The sequence below is a fragment of the Plectrocnemia conspersa genome, unplaced genomic scaffold (assembly GCF_051122295.1).
Source record: "Plectrocnemia conspersa isolate PC_06_02 unplaced genomic scaffold, ASM5112229v1 ptg000013l, whole genome shotgun sequence".
Classification (NCBI taxonomy): domain Eukaryota; kingdom Metazoa; phylum Arthropoda; class Insecta; order Trichoptera; family Polycentropodidae; genus Plectrocnemia; species Plectrocnemia conspersa.
Genome location: NW_028277177.1, coordinates 12,912,401 through 12,933,638, shown reverse-complemented (window position 1 = coordinate 12,933,638; position 21,238 = coordinate 12,912,401). Strand labels below are relative to the sequence as shown.

The window sequence follows — 21,238 nt, the reverse complement described above, 5'->3', positions numbered from 1 at the left end:
ATTATTCTATTAATTACTAATTGACAATGAGAAAAATAAGGTGATCCCAAATTTACAATAACAACTTTAAATGCTGTTCTTGAGTTGAAAAAGTAATAATTACTAATATTAGCAGAATTATTACAGAATTATTAAAAAGGCACAGTTAGTTTGAATCGGCAAGATAGTTTTATTACATGATCTAGGTGAATCCATGTTATAAAGTAGCATAATTAAAGCACTAGCTTTTAAAATCAAATAGCATAGCAGCCTTTCAGATCATTCCAAATATTATAGGAATAGTGATTTGTACTGCTGATCAGCTATCCTTCGTCGTGTCAATGGATTTATATTTACTATAAAAAAACTAATTGTTCTTTGTATTTGATTGCCATAGCGGCGAATAAAAAGTAATGTTTTGTACATCTGTTCAAAATTTCAAACACTGAATATGATATCACTTGACTGTAATTTATGGACAGAAAGAAGTTTACGGTTAGTTAAACTGTTTTTCTGTAAATAGTATTTATTATATTGTCACATAAAATATTTATTTTAATATTGTTATTAATTTTACAAACATACCATTATATACAATACGTGTTTACTAATTTAAGACGATTTTTATGTTTACAATTTGTTATTAGCTACGCTATTTAATAAATATAAGAATAGATAATAAACAGTTGATAATTACAATAAAAGGGGGAAAACCGCTTACAATTTATGAGAAAGAAAAAATAAAAAATATAAAAAAGCAATTGATCAATTGATAATTTAAATACCTACGCTTAGCTGAAGATTTTGAACCATTGATTTTTTTTTCCAGCTGGTATTCATTATTTAGTGACACAACATAGCTTTTACTTTTCAGGTATTAGATGTATCGGATAATGAAGGGTCTATATTTATATAGTTTCTGAGTGAAACCGTCATGTCATACCGTATCCAACGCTTTTTCTATATCTAAGATTAAAAGACCCGTACTCTTTTTCATAATAAAATTAGCGAATATATGCTGTCAAACTATAAAGGAAATGTTTTGGCGAGCATTGCTATCGAGATTATGCGATTTTTTCTTTGAGTTTATTTTAGAACCTCATGCCTATGCAAATAATACTTTCTGACAATTCTTCCGGACTTTAAAGCCGAGATGTACTTAATGAGATAGAAGCACAAGTCTGCAAAAACGTCGGAAATGAGAGGAGAAATAATCCGCGCCTAGAATCAAAAGGGCGAAAATATTTTATTTAAGAACATTTTATTCCGTGATCAGTAAGAACATATCTTCTTAAAGATATTATAAAGATATCTGAAGTCTTTATATATAACTTAGCTTTTTGAAAGTGAAGCCTACAGTAGAGAATAAATATTTTTGCTTCTGTATATGTTATACATACATAAAACTAATTCAAATGTCTATAACGTCTCAATGTATGATAAATTAAACTTATAAAATAGTATCGGTAAATTATTATATATTATCGGTATATTATTGACGTAAAATCAAGAATGAAGTTTTTATATTAAAACCAACTTTTTATTGTAGAATATACACGTTACATACTTCTAACTGTATAATGTCTACAATGAACATTAAAAAAATAGCCGACATCAAGTGGTTCTCTGTTCTGGCGACAATGTTTACAGTCCCCCTATAGAACCGGCGATGCCCCTCGAGACCCTACAGCCCCAACGAACGGCTCGGCGCCCCCATTCGAAGACGCAAAGTTCTTAAAAAAGCAACAATGTTTGCCGATACTTTAACCCGGGATTAAATTTAACAACAAGCGCGGCGTGACCCCTTGGGAGAGTGCGCTAATACGGGGACATTATCCGATGTTTATTTTTTCAACGGTGTTTGATTAAGCCTACCCGGTGAAGCTTTTGTCTAAAGCTCGCCATTTTGAATTCGCACCCAGCCAAGACGCGCAAGTATCGCCTTACTTTGAGACGAAGGATTTTTTAGCTGTGAGGGTGGTTACCACCCTCTACCAAAGCGGTTGATCAGAAAATGTTTTGGTGCGATAATCTGCGAAGCAGATCAAAGGCTTCCAGCCACCTCCATCTCCCCAGCTATTGGCGGCTCAACGACCTCGTCTCATAAAATATTTATGCATCAGTGTCAAATCTCGATGCGAAAAAGGTTCGGCTTTACGAGCCGAGTCTTTTGAAGCACAAAATATACTGTTTGCCAACGTGCAGCTTTTGATTGGCACGAGCACTAAATCATTATACACACACAGCTCGATATTTTTTTGCATACTTATATGGTATTCACTTTTTCGCACAAATATCGTCGACTGAGATTTTGTGCAGTCGTGCCACGTTTGACGTATATCATAATATTATATGATATAAATTGGAATATAATATAATATTGAACAGGAGGAGAACCTCAAAAATAAATGTAAATTTAGATTTTTTCCATATAAATCAAAGTTTTAAATTACGAGGGTCAGTCAATGTGTAGCACCTGGTGACAGGTAACGGCGTTTTAAGTTGAAGGTATGAATGTTTTCTCTATTTAATAATAAAAATATGTATATATTTATTAATTGTATTAGTCATCCGCTGATCAGCTAATAACTATAATAAAAGAACACTGAAAAATAATAATAAAGCATTAAAATAAGATCTGAAATATATACTATTATTTATTATTTGTTCCAAAATGATCAAATCGGATACAAAATAAAATACTTTTACATACCGTTCTTATATAACACATACTTCTTACTACAAAAAAAATAATAGAACAAGTAATCTCTTTAGAGAACTGATGAAATTATTCTATTAAAAAATAAAAAATAAATTTATTTTAAATTAAATTTTATTATATTTCGCTACACCACATCAAGCAAGAAAGTACATAATCAACTTCTAGCAGGTGCACATTTTCGCGCTTTCCTTCCATTATATCACCCTCCGCGGCAATTTTCTGTCATATACCATCTTTTCTCCCCACACCGAAAGAAGTGCGACCATAATTTCAAAGATACATTTACGTCAGGGATGAACATTATCTTTTTGATTTAATAACCATTTAATTCCACGATTAAACTATATATCTAATTGTTATTTTATATAGATCTACCTACCTACAAGACGTAAGTCAGTTACTAAGGCAAAGCTACACAAACCGCTTGTCGCAATTCCTCCCTTACATCACAAACACTTGATAAAATGCTTCCAGTGTTATTTTACGCGGTGTAGATGGAGGGTTGAAGGTATTTCCCTCCTCTGCCACTTCATTACTTTCTATTAGAAGTCATTGTGCTCGACTCCCGCTGGCTGCCTTTACTTTTGAACCTCCTTTGTTGTTAGTTCAAGAAATTTGTTAATCGAATGGGGGGAAACTCTCGTAATGAAATACGGCGAATTGTTTTAAAAGGCAATCGGGAGCGTTTTTTTTTCCTATGCATTACCAATTCAATGATTTTCAATCAAAACATTTAGACCAAGGGGCAATTGACTGGTCTTTTTTTAACGAAACAATAAACTTTAGAATCTATATGGAATAATTTGTATCGAATATCGAACGGAATAACCGTGAGAATAAATCGTTTGAATATATGTACATATTATACATATATACAATATAAAAAAATCAAGAAATATAATTTAATAAATAAACAATAAGAATGAAGGGTGAATTTCTTAACACCCCTCACCTTGGCATGGGGCGTACGGTAATCCCGTAACACTGATTATTTTATTATTGGGTTACATGGAAATCCCAGGAACTGTAGTCCTGCAAGGGAGGCATACTTTCACCCGGGGCTGCTTCGGCATTTTAACCAACAAGCCGGAATTAATTTAATAATCTGAAAGAATGGAATAAAACTCGAATCGGTCGTACAAAAGCGCGGACTCGTTTAATTTATTACGAAAGTCGGGCTTGAAAAAACACTGCATGTTCATCCTGCTGTGTATAAAATATTTCGTGCATTTCACAAATTATTGTAGCGATGCATAATATGATTATAATACACATTTACATGTATTTAAAGTGTAGATAATAGAGATACATTTTTTAAATTAATAATAGTATTTTACAAATATAGATCCTAATCAAATACTGTAAAGAAAAGACTAAGCACGTTTCTATCACATACAACTATTTACAGTAAAACAATAATTAAAAAAATATACATATGTATATATAATATTATACAAAAATGGCTTAAACATACATTTCAAAGAATGTTCTAAAATTACGATAATAATTAACATTATTTACTTATTTTATAATCGAAAAATATCGTAATAAATAATTAAATTTATGCTACGTAGTGCATATATGTTGTAAAAATCTTTAATATTTAGTTTAATTCAGCTCAGTGAGAATCACATATAAAAAAAATATTTTAGCTTTTTTTTAAAAAATATTTTGTCTAATAAATTGTATTCAAAGCTACACTAAGCAAATCATACTTTATATAACTTATACATAATTATTGTTAAATATCTACAGTACCATCTTGCCTATTGAAAAATTATGGAATAAGGTTTTCCAAAATTTACCTACAGAAAATATAGTTTATACATTAAAAAACACATCAAAATAATATTGTTGTATTTTATAAATCAAAACATGAAATTCGAAATGCGAGCCGAAAAATTAGTACAGGCGAAATTCGAGCCACTTTTAATTTTATTCAAATACAAAAATAACAATAAAATTAACACTGATAAAAAGTTCCACTAGCATTTTCGAATTAGGGGTAGCCCGCTGCGGTTCTCTACTTAGTGGCTTTCAATAATAAACCCGAGAAGCCAAGGGTCAAATAAACCTCAGTGCCAAGCCAATAAAAAAAGTTCGCTGTCCTCTCTGCTCTGGTGAACAGCCTAAACTCTATTGCCCAGTGTGGCTCAAAATGTATATCCTTGCCACTTAACAAAGATAACGGTTTTTTAGGAACATTAATGTTTACAAATCCAACGACCTCTAGATATCGTAAAAAAGATCTTATCCCGATTTATATATGTATTTAAAGAGGTACCAAGAAATATTAAATATCAGTTTCAAGTTTGGTTCCAAGAAACGTTGTTATCATGCTCGGCGAACGGTCGCAATTCTATATTATATTAGTAATAAGTAACTTTATTATCCTTACGTACGTTTATTTATTAATGTTATCGTCAGATTATTATGTGATACATCTTTTTTTTAAATATAATAAAATAGGAATAAATAAAAATAATTTAGTTAAACATACAGCATAGATAAAACCTAACCGTTTATAATTAATTTTAAATATTAGATGGATATTAAGTTGAAAAAAACTATAACCGTTCTATGACCTTATAGTTTTATTGGAGCATAGCTATAATAACATGATTTTACACTATTGGTGTCAATGTATCATTCACTGACTTAATTATTTTATAAAATACGAAACCTATTTTAAAATCCCTTCTTTGACTACTTATACTTCGTATAGATGATCTATGCAAGGTTGAATAAATGATCGCAAAATATAAAAAAACAGACAGTACTAAATAGTTGACTCATTGACTAAATAATTGCCTCTCGACCTATCAGTCTATTGAATTACTTAACAAGATATATAGTCTTAAAGGTTTTGCGAAATGATACAAATTATCTGTAATTAATGACCTCGAAAACAACTAAACATTCTTCTACGTATAAAATTCAAAATGGAAACCATTCACTCTACAAATATTAAGTCACTTACCATCTGTATTATTTATATGATATATGAACTACAGCCAAAAATTGTGAAGTGGACTTTAATCGTTTTAATTAAACGTATAATAATAATATAAGTTAATCGGCACCTCATTGTGATCCTTTACACAATATTCATGAATTATTATGATAGATATTGATATCATTTTTATAACACATAAAAAATCGTTTCACTGGTCAGATGATTTAGGAATAAGAATCGTTAACGACAGACGCTCCACGAGCAGAAACTCGTTTAAAATAGCTTGACATAAATTGATTTGGTCAAATTTGTTATGGCAGACCGCTCAAAACGACCGTACGATCAGATGTTCTTCATCTTTTAATGCGTTTTTTATTATACCGCACTCAAATTAAGTATCATATCACGATAACTTCTATATACCTATCGATGTATCCATTATATATATGCACGCATGTATCAAATTTGCCACAAGCCCGGACCATAACTGCATCACAAATGATAACAATGTCATATGAATACGCCACAGTGAACCGCATTGCTTTCGGGCAATATCGAAACATTTTCGTGCAAGCCAATTGCTTCCTTATGTTAGGTATGACTGTGGGTTCAGTTTGATGTAGCGGGCTGTACGTTTAGAGCTAACGAGTCATTTATGTGCAGGGAAATAAGATAGGGAGGTTCCGAAGAGCCTCGGGCTCTATGGGGAGACAATGAGCCGGTTCGAAGCCCAAAGGCCACATTGTTGCAAAATGGTTTATTTCAGTAATCAAACGACAATCGCACGCTCTGCATCCACTGGCTTTGGATGCTCGTTAAACACGACTATTTAGATATGAAAGAACTAGTATTCTATATATGCAAAGCAAGATTTTGTATATATATACAGGCCCTGGGAAAACAATGATTCTGAGCCTCATGACAAAAATGGCATTTTATATATTTTTTAACATCGTAATATAATTTCTTTAATAAATAATAATAGGTACAAGTAAACCCTTTCTATGCTACAAATAAATATAAAAATGAACCACCGTTAAGACATATTTTCTGAAATCATATCTTATGCGAAATATTTTTTTGCCTTTTGTCTGTACTTATTCTTCCGCTTATTTTCCCCTGAGAGATGAGCTTGCTTAGTTCATTAATTGATTTATTTAGGGATATTTTTTTAAAGTGCTTTTAATACAAATCGTTCATTCGACGATAATTTAATTGAACTCCTCCATTATCGTTACTGAAGCTGATAAACGTTATAAGTGAACATCCGATGAGACGAGCCCGTTTATTGGCTGTTCAGTTTTATTGGCAACATTTAATATCAAATAACACGTCAGTGCATCCATGTATCTCCCCTTCCATGGTCAATTGCAACCACATATATAATCACTTCATACAACCAATAAAAGTTTAATTATCGAATTACAACTCCAATTTTCCGTGCACCAATAACAGTAGCCACATACGACCAATTGGATGATGGTAATGCCTACAATAGGATAGATCGTTCACGAAAACGAGTCACCATGTCAATGTCAAAATTGTTAGAGCTTCATCATCCGGAGAGCAATCTACGATCATTGAGCATTGCCGCCGGGGGTTATTCTGATTAAATAATGCTTAATTACGGATTTATTTTTAACGTGAAAAGGAACGCGCTCGACTGGTAAAAGGTGTTTATTTCACATATCTGATGGAATAGCCACGGTTCGCGATCACTATCGCGGTCAATAAATAACGTATCACAAACACGAATCTCTTTTATTCAACCATAATATCCCCCGTAGCTCGCGGCTTATGAATGATCTTAAAGGTAGCCAGCAAAAAATGTTAACCATCGACAGTAATACATACATTTTATAAACGATAAAAAAATTGTAGTATAAGAGAAGCGTAAAGAAAGCATCGTAGCGATGTTGATAATTAGAGCAGAATACGCCAAATAATTCTTAGTTATAAGTTTAAAATATATGTTTTTCTAAACTTTCAACTCGAGTTGTTAAAAATTGTATGCTGTAAATATTTTTAATATGCGTAAACCATGTAAGTATCGCCTTTTTAGTGATTCATTACAATGGCGATATATTTAAGACATTTATGTCAAATATTAATTCATTAAAATAAATATATTTATATCGGAATGTATAATGATATCTATTAAAAATATACCAATATCCATTATAAACGTATGTAGGTTGATCTAAAGAGCTTAAGAAAAAAATATGCATTTTAATGTTTGGTTTATGTGTTATAAGTATAATTTATTCAATTTTTATTAATTAAAGCTATATCAGATATCGGCAAAATTTTTTTGTTGGGCCGGAAATATTTAAGGCTCGGCCAGCTAGAAAGCAAAATTTAAGTGAGCTTCAAAAAAATAATAGACTCATTGGATAAACAGCAGCAAGTAAGTAGTATATGTAAGGCCAATGGTTTCTAAATACGCTGCGGGGGTGCAAACCAGTAACTAACTGTTTGTATAAGCCTCTATAAATGGTAACCTATTTAGTTATACCATTGTTTTAATTTTACATAACGCGCTTTGGGAAAACCTCAATAGAATTAAAAGGTTGTGAATCATTAGTTGAAGCCAAAATAAATATTTTGAAATTATTTGCTTTGCTATTAAATTGCCTATTGATGTTACTCACAATGTGCTCACCACCGCAACTGTTCTTATCGTAAAAATATACATGACTTTATTAATTTACTATCAATAGCCTCATTTCCATTATTTTATTTTTTCCAAAATAATTGTGAATTATCACAATTATATTTTTTTTCTGATCGTTGCTTTTCTGCAAGCTGTCAAATGCTTAGTCTAGTAATGCTGACGTATATTTTATTATTTTTATACAGACTTTGTATTTGTACAATACATAAATGGTTTGTAAAATAATTTACACTCCACTCTGCTTTAAAAGCACGATATTGAAAGTATACTAGTCTCTTATTTTATGGTTTTGGCAACGACAAGATACACAATTTATCGCAATAAAGACGCTATAAAATTGTAACTGCGTAACGTCACAGTGGAATGCGAAGCAATAGGAACACCACATATGCAACTCATCAACTCTCCGTTTGGCCGTTCCATTATAGCATATACTTTAGAATTTTAAAGAATTTGAAAATTTTAAATCTATTCTGAGTGCCATAATTTGCTGACCCCTGAGTTATATGACAAAGAAAAACTAAATTATTACATGAGAATTTAATTTCTGAATAATAATTTTATCATACGTATGATTTTTATGCAGAATCTATTGATACATTGGGCTTTTACCACAAAAATAAATTTATTTTTGATTCTCGTCTGTCGCATGCAAAATGCTAAAATTAAATTTATAGTAAATAAATTTATTTATAAATCGAGTCATGTGGCATTAATCTTATTTTACAGTACTAATATTTATATAGTATTTTATACGTTACAATTGTTTGAAAAAAATAGCCGGTCAGTGCTAAAGAAACTTTTTCAATTCAAAGCTCACTCGCCCGCTTGGTCAACTGAGCTTCCGAATTTCACTTTCATACCCGCAAATGCGCACACACAGGACAAATGGGAATGTTTGAAATCTTAATAAGGATACAGCCAGTGGATGCGTGTGATTAAATTGGTCATTTCGTGGCTAATGATGCTCATTTGTGAGGACGTCAAGCAGCTGACAGCAGTTTCCTCTTGATCTTTTATTGCTCCCGTGTGTCCGGACAGTCGCCTCGTAATTAAATAACATAAAATTTAATTAAACGAAAGCTGACCGAGGCACGCAACGCTGGTGAAATTTTGACAATTCCACGCCAAATACATTGTATTATATTTTATGTAAATTATTTATGGGCTCTATTTGAGCGGTCACGCCGTATTAGGCGAAGAGTTGACCGGATCGTTTGATGTGGCTATAGGTATCAGTTTCGTGGTGATAATTCTTCGAGTGTGGCATTCGAATGATTGATACAAAGTGATATACCCACCCGAACGAATACCGAATGTTTGTACAATCCGTTTAATCCGCTTTGCTTCGGTGAACGATTCGATAGCGTATAAATGGTACTGAGTGGAATGGAATTTATCGTGTATTTGATATTTGCCATACAGATAAGACGCCTCACTAAAATAGATTACTTATACTTCTATCATGAATTAATGCAGTATGTCTCTCTCGTGACCTTTCAAGCTTTGATTAGTATTTTACATTAATAAATGTTTCTAAATAAAGACATGGTTTTCCCTTTAAGAGCTTTTTAGCTCTTACATTGCGTGTTGTTTAGCATATAAAATCAATTAATTGTAAGCCTCAGATTACATGAACAAATTACTCAATAATATATTTCCATAATATAGTTTTAATTTTATTTAATAATATTTGTTTAGTCTATATCTCTATAATTGCTTAATACCGCTTCGTACCTTACACATTTGATCCAATAAATTGTACATATGTATATGTATGATATTACATCTATAAAAATCTCATAGAGCGTAACAATGCAGTCAAAGCGATAAGGCGAGACTTTAGTAATTATATACGCAATTTTTAACACGATATAAAATATTACATAAGCCTTTTCACTGACATGTGGCATCATCGCCATATTACACCCGATCCGGTCGAGATTTCGCCGTAATTAAGTATTATAATTTGTGGTCACCGAAACAGGACAGGTCGGCAACTGTAATTTGAGATTCGAACCCATAGCCGATGATATCGAATGCGGCTCTTCTTCCACTCGACTGCTCGGCGGCTGGTCACTTGAGCAACATGCGATGATATCTTATGGACCAGTTTTTTTTATTATTTATTTATCTTACGTTTATGAATACATAAAGTTGCACTAAAAATACTAACTAATATTTAAATATGTACTGTTGATATGCTGTGAATAAGTTGACAACTCGAGATACGTGACATTTTAAATTCAATTCAACAAATTCGTTCTGCTTCATTGATGAATTTTGAATGAACAACTGTCATGCTGAATTTTATAATATGTCTATAATTTTATAACACATATAATGTTATATTTTACGAATCATCTAAAATATCGTTAATGAAAAATATATAATCAAAGCAAAAAAAAATTTTCTATGAAATGTCAAACGATAAAACAGCTACCCTTTAATCCAATGATCCAATGTGTATATTATTAATTATATTATTCATCCTTTGCCAATTTAAAACGCAAAATAAACCAGTACGATGTATATAATAGTATATATGTAGTACTTAATATTTTTTTAAATAAAAATTACATCTGAAAATATAACAAATATTTTTCAATATATTCCTATTACTTATCAATCTTCTTATAATCAAAATAACTTAACATTGTCTCCTGTTAAACTCGCATACATCCAAATGAATAATTAAAGGTCTTCATTGATAAAGGATCAAATTTAGAGGGTCCCGCAGATCTGGGGGAGAACAAACTACCCAGTTATCTGCGTTGGGTTTCACTTTAACTAGGTTATTACAACGGACGAGCTAATAGAATCTTTATCCAATTTTCATATCGTATAACATTTCAAATGTCTGTAGACTGTAAAACGAGTTATTGTGGAAATGCGGATAAATAAATAAATACAAAAAAATAATGTCAACGTCGTCTCTCGTTGTGAAAGGGTTCGTTTCCTGTCCCATTTAAATTTGTGCCTTTCTATGTCCTTAGGCCTTAAAACAAAGCGATTTTTTGCGCATTACCTGCATCGCTCGTCGATCCCATATGAAAATACTAAATCTCGTTTATGAAACCGTGGCCCTTTTGAGTCGACTCAAAAGGGCCAATGCCAGAAAGGAATGGGGTGGGCATCGCGAAACAAAGGCCGTGTAATGGATATGCGCTCGGATATAAGGGATGATTTTATCACATACACGTGATCGAGCATATTATATTCATTGTTTATACATTATACTTGCAGCGTTCGGTTCATACAAATTAAATATGGGGTGCAGTCAATAAACCTATAAATAAATAAATAAAATATATTCTTATAGCTAATTTGATAGATCGTTTGCATTAGCGTTAAAAAATCAATATTTATTAATAATACTAGTATATATTATTTATTTTATAATGATAATATTAAAAAATCTATCTTTATTATCCTATTCACAATATGTATTTATAATATATACATAATTATTTTTTTTAAATAGTTTATTATAAAAAAGTGCAAAGTATAACTGTAAAATTATAATTCATAAAATCAGAAAATATTTTATATTTACTGATTTTTATTTACATCTTATTAGAGATTCTAACCTAAATATTCTATTATTTTTGCCCTTTTTCTAATTTTTAATACGCAAATATTTAAGCAAATATTCGAATAGTATTCGTTGAAAATGGATTTGGAAGTTCATTAATTATATTATCGATACGCTAAAAAACTGATAAATTACTATTGTAGTTCTAATGAATATTTTAAATATTTAACTAAAAAATAAGCTATATTTTTGGGCTCCGTAACAAAATTTAAGGACGGAATGGTGTAGTCTGCAACGTCTCAGACTAGTAACTCTGAGGTTGCGAGTTCAAGCCACGGCAGTGGCACTCGAACTTTTATAATGAAAAATGCACTATTATTAAACAAACGGCCCCAGCTGTATTGACATCTATTGATTATAAATTATATTGCAATTTTTTATAAATTACTTGTTATTTTTTAAAGAATGTGATTTAATTAAATCTAAGTGAACTATTCTTATTTAAGAAACTATAATATTTGAATATTTTTAGTTATATCTACTATTCGAAAAGTTGATGAAGTTTGGAAGCTCTATGTCGTACCTTTTATTGTGCTAGCACATACAGGTGCTTCGTAGATACCGCTCGTGACATTGCGACATAAAATTGAGCATGAGAGATGCATTTATTTAGCATTTTAATTCCTCAAATTTCACAAAAAAGATCTTTTTCGACATAGAATTTTTTATATTACTGCAATTACAACCAACCGCATTACATTACAAAATTTTAATGGATTCTATAATAACAGAGCTATCAAACTTAAAACTTAATTTATAGTGTGTAATTTATATTGAGGAAATTAATTAATTGGACTAAATATGTAGTTCTAGATTAAAATAGTATCTTAGCAATTAATTAACATGAACGCACTACAACTAACATCATCACTTGAACTGAGTAATTGGTTATTTTTAATTTTACTCAAATTTTTTCAAACTTTTTATAGCTACTTAGATCTGTTTATATTACTTTCCGATAAAATGTAATGAATACGACTTGTGTTTGAAGCTATTAAAGTTCTGTAAAAATGTGATATAACACTCCATTCCAAAAAATAGACTTTTTAATCGTTCCTCACTAACCTTACTTATATAAATATCTGTTTATTTATTAAAAAAACTATCCGTTAATTGTTTAACCTGGATATGATTAATTTATATAGTATACATATCTTACTCGAATTAAATATATATTTTAAAATTTATGTATAAGGGAGTAATTAATTTATGCTGCTTATTATATTTAATATAATACTAGTTATTATATTATATTGTATAATACAATACTGACCATATTAAGCTACTGTATTATGTGATACCCTAAACCTCATATGATATTATTGTAACGTCCGAAATAAAATATCCTTTTCGAATTTTCCTTGAAAGCCGTTTTTGCGTGCGCACAAAATTTCACGCTACATTTAATTAACCTCGGTCCGAAATATTAGCAGCACCGTGCCCGTTCTCAAAAAAAAAGTGATCAATGCCTTTGTACTCACCCTGTAACACGACACCTCACATACCCTCCACTCGGCACATACTTAATTCCATATAATCACATGAGACGTGGCCTCTCTCGCACAAGCGTTGCGCCGCTCTTTATTTACGCTCGCTGCCCGATTCTTTTTTGTGCCAATTTTAAAATTTATCAAAACGGACCCCCCTTTTATATTGGCCTCTATTAAAATATCATGTTCGCGGAACAATCGCGAAGGCCGGTGCTCAATGCGCTGAGAACTTGTGTTCACATCACCGATTAAAACAATATACCCACTCTGCTCTCTTTGTACGAAACTCAGACGTTTTTAAAGAGAAATAAAAAATATTTATATTTATAATGGGGTAGATCTGTGATGAACAGACACTGGTTAAACCTTTATTAAAACACATTAAACCTTTATTTTGAAATTGTGTATAATATTTGCTTAGCAATACTCTTTCTTATATTTAGCTAAAGTATATGGTAATTAATCTATGTACATCTATATTACCTATTTTTTTTTAAACTTACATAAATCATTTTTTTACATACAATCATACTAATTAGTAAATTCAATATTGTGTTTTTTATGTATTTTTATAACGTGCAATTTTCTCTGATTATATAATTATAATGATCTTATTTTATAGTTATAAAAATAACAAAATGTTTATTGTAAAATATGTTTTAAAAGCCAATGCCACTTATGGTCTGTAGAATAAAATTGTCAATAAATTGAAACCAATTTAATTATTAATAACTCATGGCTAATCTAAAGTGTCTAATTTACTCCACTTTACCCTATTTTTATACGTATGTTCAGGCATCCAAAAACTTTTTCGCGTACACACATATAATGCGCGCCTCGCTAATTTACACAAGCTAAATAATCACGAGCGGGCAGAAATAATTAACGTTTAATGGCGAATGATTCACATGCAAGTCTTGCAACACATAATTATACTGATTATGTTTAGCGTTTGTTTGTGTGTAAGTGCATAAATCACACACAACTTAATTAGTCGAATGCTTTTTGCGCGATCGTCTGTAACGTGAGAAACATGATACCGAATACGCCGAGAAATTTTTATAGATGCACAATTAATATCTATGTGCATTTACGATATTGAAAAATTAATCACCGAGGAAAAAATCAAGTGCAAGCTTTGTTCGGATCGGATGCTGCCGATGACAGCAGAATACATACGGAGCTTTTAAGCTCTCGTTACGGAGGAAAAGGGAAACAAAAGACTTGTTTATATACTATAAACATAAAAATATGACAATGTATTTCTTTTCAAAATGTTTTCACTTCATATCCAAGAATAATGTTTGCTTTAAGATGAATCGCATCAGCATTTATGTAATTCTATACACACGCCATTACCAGCTCCGGTTTGTGTTACGGAAAGATTGACGAGGGATTTTCTTAAAATACAACAGCTGATCATTATCATGTTGTGACAGTTTGTGAGCTTAATGAAGATAAAGACATATATTTACCAACATCAAAAATATCTATAGATAATTTATATGTGAGTGGGGTGAGTTAATCTCGCATAGTTTATTTAGCCCTAGATTTTGTACGCGCGTCGCGTGTCCCAACAATTGTCTTACTCAATTTGTTTTGTAAATAATTCTTCCCTGTGTAAATTGGGGTGACCCTAACGCGGTAGATCTAATTTGAAACATTTCACTGCTCCGACTGATGAATATTGAATGAGCGGCCAAGTCAAACATTGTAACTATGTTTGGCAAGACGGTGTTAATTTAGGGTAAATAAATCAAGACTCTAGCTTAGTTTTATTATAAATTTAACAATAGTATTAATGTCATTTCATAATCTGTATATAAATTTTAACGGCTCACTCAAATCGTCAATTTTAAGTTCAATACTTGATTATCATTAAACAAGTGGCAGAAAAAAGTGCTCTTCCTATCAGTACATGATTTTAAGTAGCACGATTGTAATAAATACATATCCATAAATATATCAGAGACTTGACACAAAAATAACCAATATCCAAAACGTGGTTTTAGGAGTAAAACTTTATTTTAAATATGTTTAACTTTCAAAGATTTTATATTAATCTAATAAATGTTTCATCTTTTTTTTGTTGGCATTGATTAGCTTAGCAATAATATTTGTTTCATTAAAGCAAGCAGCTACATGTGAATGGAAAAGACAAACTTGTTTTTAACATGTGAATGGAAAAGACAAACTTTAAAAAGCTTTATTGTGATAGTATTGTATTAATTAATTCTAAAGATACATGAATTTTTATTATTTATTATTCTGAATCTACCATATTATAATATATCATATAAGGTTGAAATAGCATTATCCGTACGATCTAGATTGATACCCAGAAGCCGCGGGTTCGAGCCACTTACAGAGTCTAGTGGTGTAATATTTCCTTGCAGGTATTAATTATGTCTGATAGACTTAACCAGTTAACACAGATTTACCCCTTTGTAACGCATTGGGCTTACTTTATCAGGTTAAAACAAAGTCCAAAAATTATTGAATGAAAATAATGTAAAATATGTTAAAAGTTTCATTAAGTGTGTATTGTAGGCATTTTAATGAGTTGCTTTAATTTTTTGTAAGTAAATTATTTTAATGAATAGCAGTAATTTAATAATAGATTTATATGTTTTTTAATCTTCCTTTGTAATTTGACTTGCCAAAAAATCCCAATGTGTCACAATGGGGTAAATCTGTACTAACTGGGTAAGTCAATCAAAACTAATAAATACTTTCAAAGTATTAACCACTAGACTGAAAGTTTAGGAATCGGTGACATTCATATAATTAGTAATAAATTATTTTGTGTAATATAATTTATAATCAATAAATGCCACTTTACAGCTGGGACATAATATTTACATTAATAATTAGATAAAAAAAAACGCTCCGTGTGATAATCGGTAGATTACAAAAATCAATGTGGGCTTTTTACAGAATAATGTAATTTGCAACAACATAGTTTTGAAAATACTGATTTCCCCCTCTCATTAACTTATTGTTATATTTTTGTATGAACTTAAGAACAGATATCGGCTTAAAATAGTGTGCAAATTTTTTTGTCACTAAAATACCCTAATCTTATTTATGTATTAAAAATGAAACAATATAATTTTATACAAAAATATAATATCGTTTTTTACTAAGAAAAAATTAATACTATTTTTACTGTATGTATTATATATTAAATAACATAATTTAATTTTATAAAAAATATCGATACATGAGTAAAATATATTAAAGTTTTTATAGTATCTATTTGTAAAATGATAACAGAAAAATTACCCTGTTTTTTCCTTAATAAAACCTTAATTTTAGTTCGGTTAACTATATGCTAATAATTAAAAAAAGTCATTTATGCGTGTAATAAATATACCATGCCATAAAACTATGTAATATATTTTAGAATATTTCCATATTTAATTCTAGATTCTTTATCTTTGCTCAAAGATAATTTTAAGTTCTAACTGCGTTAATTATTCGATTACTTTGTTGTAGTTCTAGCAGCATGTAACAAAAATCATCCGTGTTCATTATAGGTTTATGAGATATAGGCATAAAATTTGTTGTTTTTCCCTAATGTTGTATACCGGATCCTATAGGTTCCGGATAAACTTTAATATCGGTAGATTAATTAGCGGTTTTACATACTCCTGTTTGATGTATGTGTTCGCGCTGGCGGCGAATTTTCTGAATTAATTCGCCGCTCCTGCGCAATCTCTTTCGCCACAGAACAGAGGGAACAGTGGTTAGAGTCAACACGGAGAAAGAGCGAGAGAGAGAGAAAGCACCGCGGCGCCGCTAATGACTTACACAAATAGACGCGCCGAACACAACTCTTTACCCTTGTGCAGTATATTAGATTGAATGGCGATACATAATGCATGAGGGGTGAGCGACCAGCGGCGCGAGTGCCGCAAATAATTGTAATCGAATTTGTTACGCGCGGGGTGGCCCACCCTCGCCGCGGTTAACAACCCTTGCCCGGGCCGCGGTAATTCCTATTTTCATCGTCAAAAACGCACACGTCGATTGTGGACAAATTGACCAGAGCTAGTGCCTTTTGACGATCTGACCGACCGTAAAATGGACGACTGCTTTTTGCGCCACCCCTGCATGTATAATCGTACGCTATTTCGAGGTTGTTGGATTAATATTATATATTGGACGGAAGGTGTAAATATTTTGATGGAAACAAATTCACAATTTATGCTATATTGTTGTAATGCTTTTATATAATTAAAAGTGATTTACACTAGTGAAACTAAATTGTTGACATTTTTAAAAATCCTTAATTATTGGCTAAAAAATAATTTTCTTTCAAAGTAATATTTTAGACCTACTTTTACATCAATCATATTTTTATTGAAAATATCAAGAAGCTACTACTGCTTACCACCAGTCAGATGTACTACATCTTCAGCAGGAATAAGCACCGTGACATTTTGGCAAAAGCTTAAATTGTTAATTTTCTTGTTTTTATAAAATAGTTTGGATCTATGTTCAAAGCTGAATGTTTTCGTTTTACAATAAATCAATAAAGACTACAAGAAAAAAATCGTCGATTACTTGAAAATCTGATATGTTAGAAAAGTGCAAAGGATTTTAACAAAATATTAAATATAAATTCACTATAGTTAGTTATACTTGGTGTTTAGTTATTGAGTAAATTTTATGTACACTTAATAAATAAACATAAAATACAATTTTTTTTAAAAGAATCCACAATTAATGCCATTAGTAAAAAATAAAAAATAGATTTTTTATTTATTAAATGCTAATGCAAAATATGTACCTAACCAAAATTCTATAAATTTAAATATTATATTATAGTACTATATAATATTGTTTGTAAGCAAAATTGGTTCATCTACAATTTTCTTAAGTGGTACAAATTTAGACTTTTTTCAGAAAAACCTAAATAATAAGTTTTCTGCTTGAAAATCATTTTGTAAAAACATATTTTTTTATATAATTTAGTGTCAAATTTATTTTACAAATCTTCACATTATTTTTATAAATTTAATATTTTCTTAAAATAATGTAAAAATTCATAGGATATTTGAAGAAAATCTAGTATTTTACACTTTTTTCATAATATTTTCCAATAATAAAAATGATTTTTTCAAATTAAAATGATAGTATAAATAATTATTAGGTTTGATATTTTAAGAGTGAAGGGGCTATATTTTTGTCAGGGTCCTAGAGTGCAACGAAGTCTTACCTATTTACTCATTTATTGTATATCGAAGAAAGGGTATATACGTTTTAAATGACTTCTTTTCACAAGTCTGTCAAAGAAATTACTTAAATAATCAAATTAAACAATTTACGTATTGATTACAGAAATCGGCAACCTTTTTACACTCGTGGGTCGCAAATTTGTGTTCCCACTGTGATGGCTCCGACACGATTTTATGACGTTAATTTTTGCCTTCTGAGAAATGATATGCATTTGGACTTTACTAGTAAAAATATATCTTGACCAAAAAATACAGATCGAATATAAATAAATAATGATAAGTATATAAATATATATTTTACTACATATAGAAAAGTTGTAATCATATAATTTTCCTAGCACCTGCCAGATAATTTATATTTTCACTGGTAAAAGTATATATCTACTGGTGAAAATGTATTCCGATATGATTTTACTGAAATGACATATTTTTAAAAATATTTTTGGGAGAGATTCGAGACTGTTTTTTTTTAGATTTTCTCTCTTCCCCCCCCCCCTCGGCAGGCCTGGTTGTAACGCATTGGGTTATTTCTTGTCTTTTGTATTGCAACGAAACATTTTTAATTAGTAAACAAGTAAACGGCTTAGTAAATAAATACTTGTAGTTATTAAGTAATTTACTCAGTTTGTACCGCATTAGTTTAACACATTTAGTGTTGTAACGGAAAATTTTCAATAAATAAAGAAATCAATGGCTCACGATATATTTTCAACATTTTATGGTCGCTTGATTGATTTATCCCGTTGTAAAGCATTGGTCTAGCTCCTGTCATATTATAACAGAAAATTTACATTAAATAAAAAAATAAGGAATATATCATATTTCGAGAAACAAATGGCAGTGTACTACTAGTAGAAGTTCTAACTCGCTATCGACCATTTATTGATCACTAATAAAGACACTTTAAAAACAGAAAGACAAATATGAAAATGAAATATTTTTTTATTTAAAAAATATATTTTTATAAAACATAAAATAACAATCGCTTTCTGATCTGAAATTGTATAAATTTAATCTACTAAGCTTGGCAATGTAGCTCCTAGTGTACATTTTGCTTTAAATAGTTGGATTACTCGGCCGAGTACTACTATATGCGTTTAGGCTAAGTGAGTACTGAGCCGAGTGGTTGCACCCAGCAGGTTTAAGCTATGTTTGATTTTGAAACACATGTGAAAACTTCACCCCTTCAAGCATATTTAACGCAATAATCTAATATTTTCTTTTATATTGAATTTCCAGATTACAACAGCAAGGAGGAAGGACAGGTGGCGGCAGCTCACCGCCGCCGTCGGACTCGGACTCGGACATATCTCTGGGGGGCTCGCCGACGGCGGAGAGGAGCAGCAGCGCGGCGCCGCGACCCCCGTCGCCCCTAGCTACGCACTTCGGCCGGGGGATGCCCCACCCGTTCCAGCTGGGGGCGGCGGCCACCCGGCTGCTACCCCCTGCGCCTCCGCCCCTGCACCGGCCCTTCACGCCGCCGCCCTCCTGATGCTGCTCGCAGCCTTCTGAACTACTTCCGCACTGAGCCTGAGGCCTTTCACCTCGCGACCGTCGGCAACGCACCTCTATATTAAACACCTTTCTAAATGCGACAAAAAAGTTATTCAATAAGATTAAAACTAGAAGCACACGTCCAGTCTGTCATAATCATAAATTAGGGATCATTCTATTAGTTGAAAAAACATTGAAAAGAAACTTTTAAATTCAGCGCCGGTTTTGCAGCTCATTATTTTTTAAATATGATTAAATTTGGTGATAAATTTTGTGCTAAAAGATCTAGAACATTATTGGACAAAAAAACTCTGAAATAAATATTTTTTTAATAATTCCCGGTAGCTTTGGAAAAATAATCGATCATGATAATGAATCTAACATAATAATCGAACATTACTGCGCATAATAAGTTACATAAGTTTTGATAATTGTAATATTTATCTTATTTGCTATTGTGCTACAATTTTGTCGGTTCAGTTTCAAAGCTTTTTTGTCGCATTTTCTATCTAGTTGTAATTTCAATCGTGCGTTTCGTTGTGCGCTCGCGCGTCGACGGTTGCCGGCGGCCGATCATTGTGAACTTAGACTGACTTGTATAGTGATGTGAAAATTCGTACGTCTTTATTTATGTGTGTGATTTTCATACCCATTTTCCGCGGCATACTCGAAGCGTTCATAGTATAATAAAAAAATAAACAAACAGAATTGTTCAATTATTTAATAATAATATAATAAAAATCCGCGGTTACCAAAAGGGTAAAAATTCACAACAATTTATTTATTTTCGGATATTAATATGTAAATCCGTTTCGAAAAAAAAGTGTTATATAATGTAAGAAAATCGATACTAAATCACAATGTATATTACTATTATTATTATATTATGTTAAAGTTATCGAAATATAATTGATTATATTATTATTATTATTATATTTTATTATAATTATAAAGACGTCATTTATTTATCGGTGGATTAAATATGGTTTTATAATTTATTTCATACTTGCATTTATCAATACGTTTGTTATAGTGAAACGTTGAATATTGTTTGATTGTACAAAATTAAACGCACTATATATTAA

At 31.0% G+C, this 21,238-nt stretch overlaps 1 protein-coding gene across 1 annotated transcript in view; it reads left to right on the top strand.

Annotated features, from left to right (window-relative positions):
• The window catches only part of LOC148227324 (homeobox protein SIX6-like), an 84,901-nt gene extending 63,871 nt beyond the window's left edge, over window positions 1-21,030 (top strand). The window contains exon 2 of the mRNA XM_088202620.1: window positions 19,899-21,030. Within this exon, the coding sequence (XP_088058746.1) occupies window positions 19,899-20,151 (253 nt within the window). The 3' untranslated portion in view covers window positions 20,152-21,030. The remainder of the gene's footprint in view (window positions 1-19,898) is intronic.
• The last annotated feature ends 208 nt before the right edge of the window (window positions 21,031-21,238 follow it).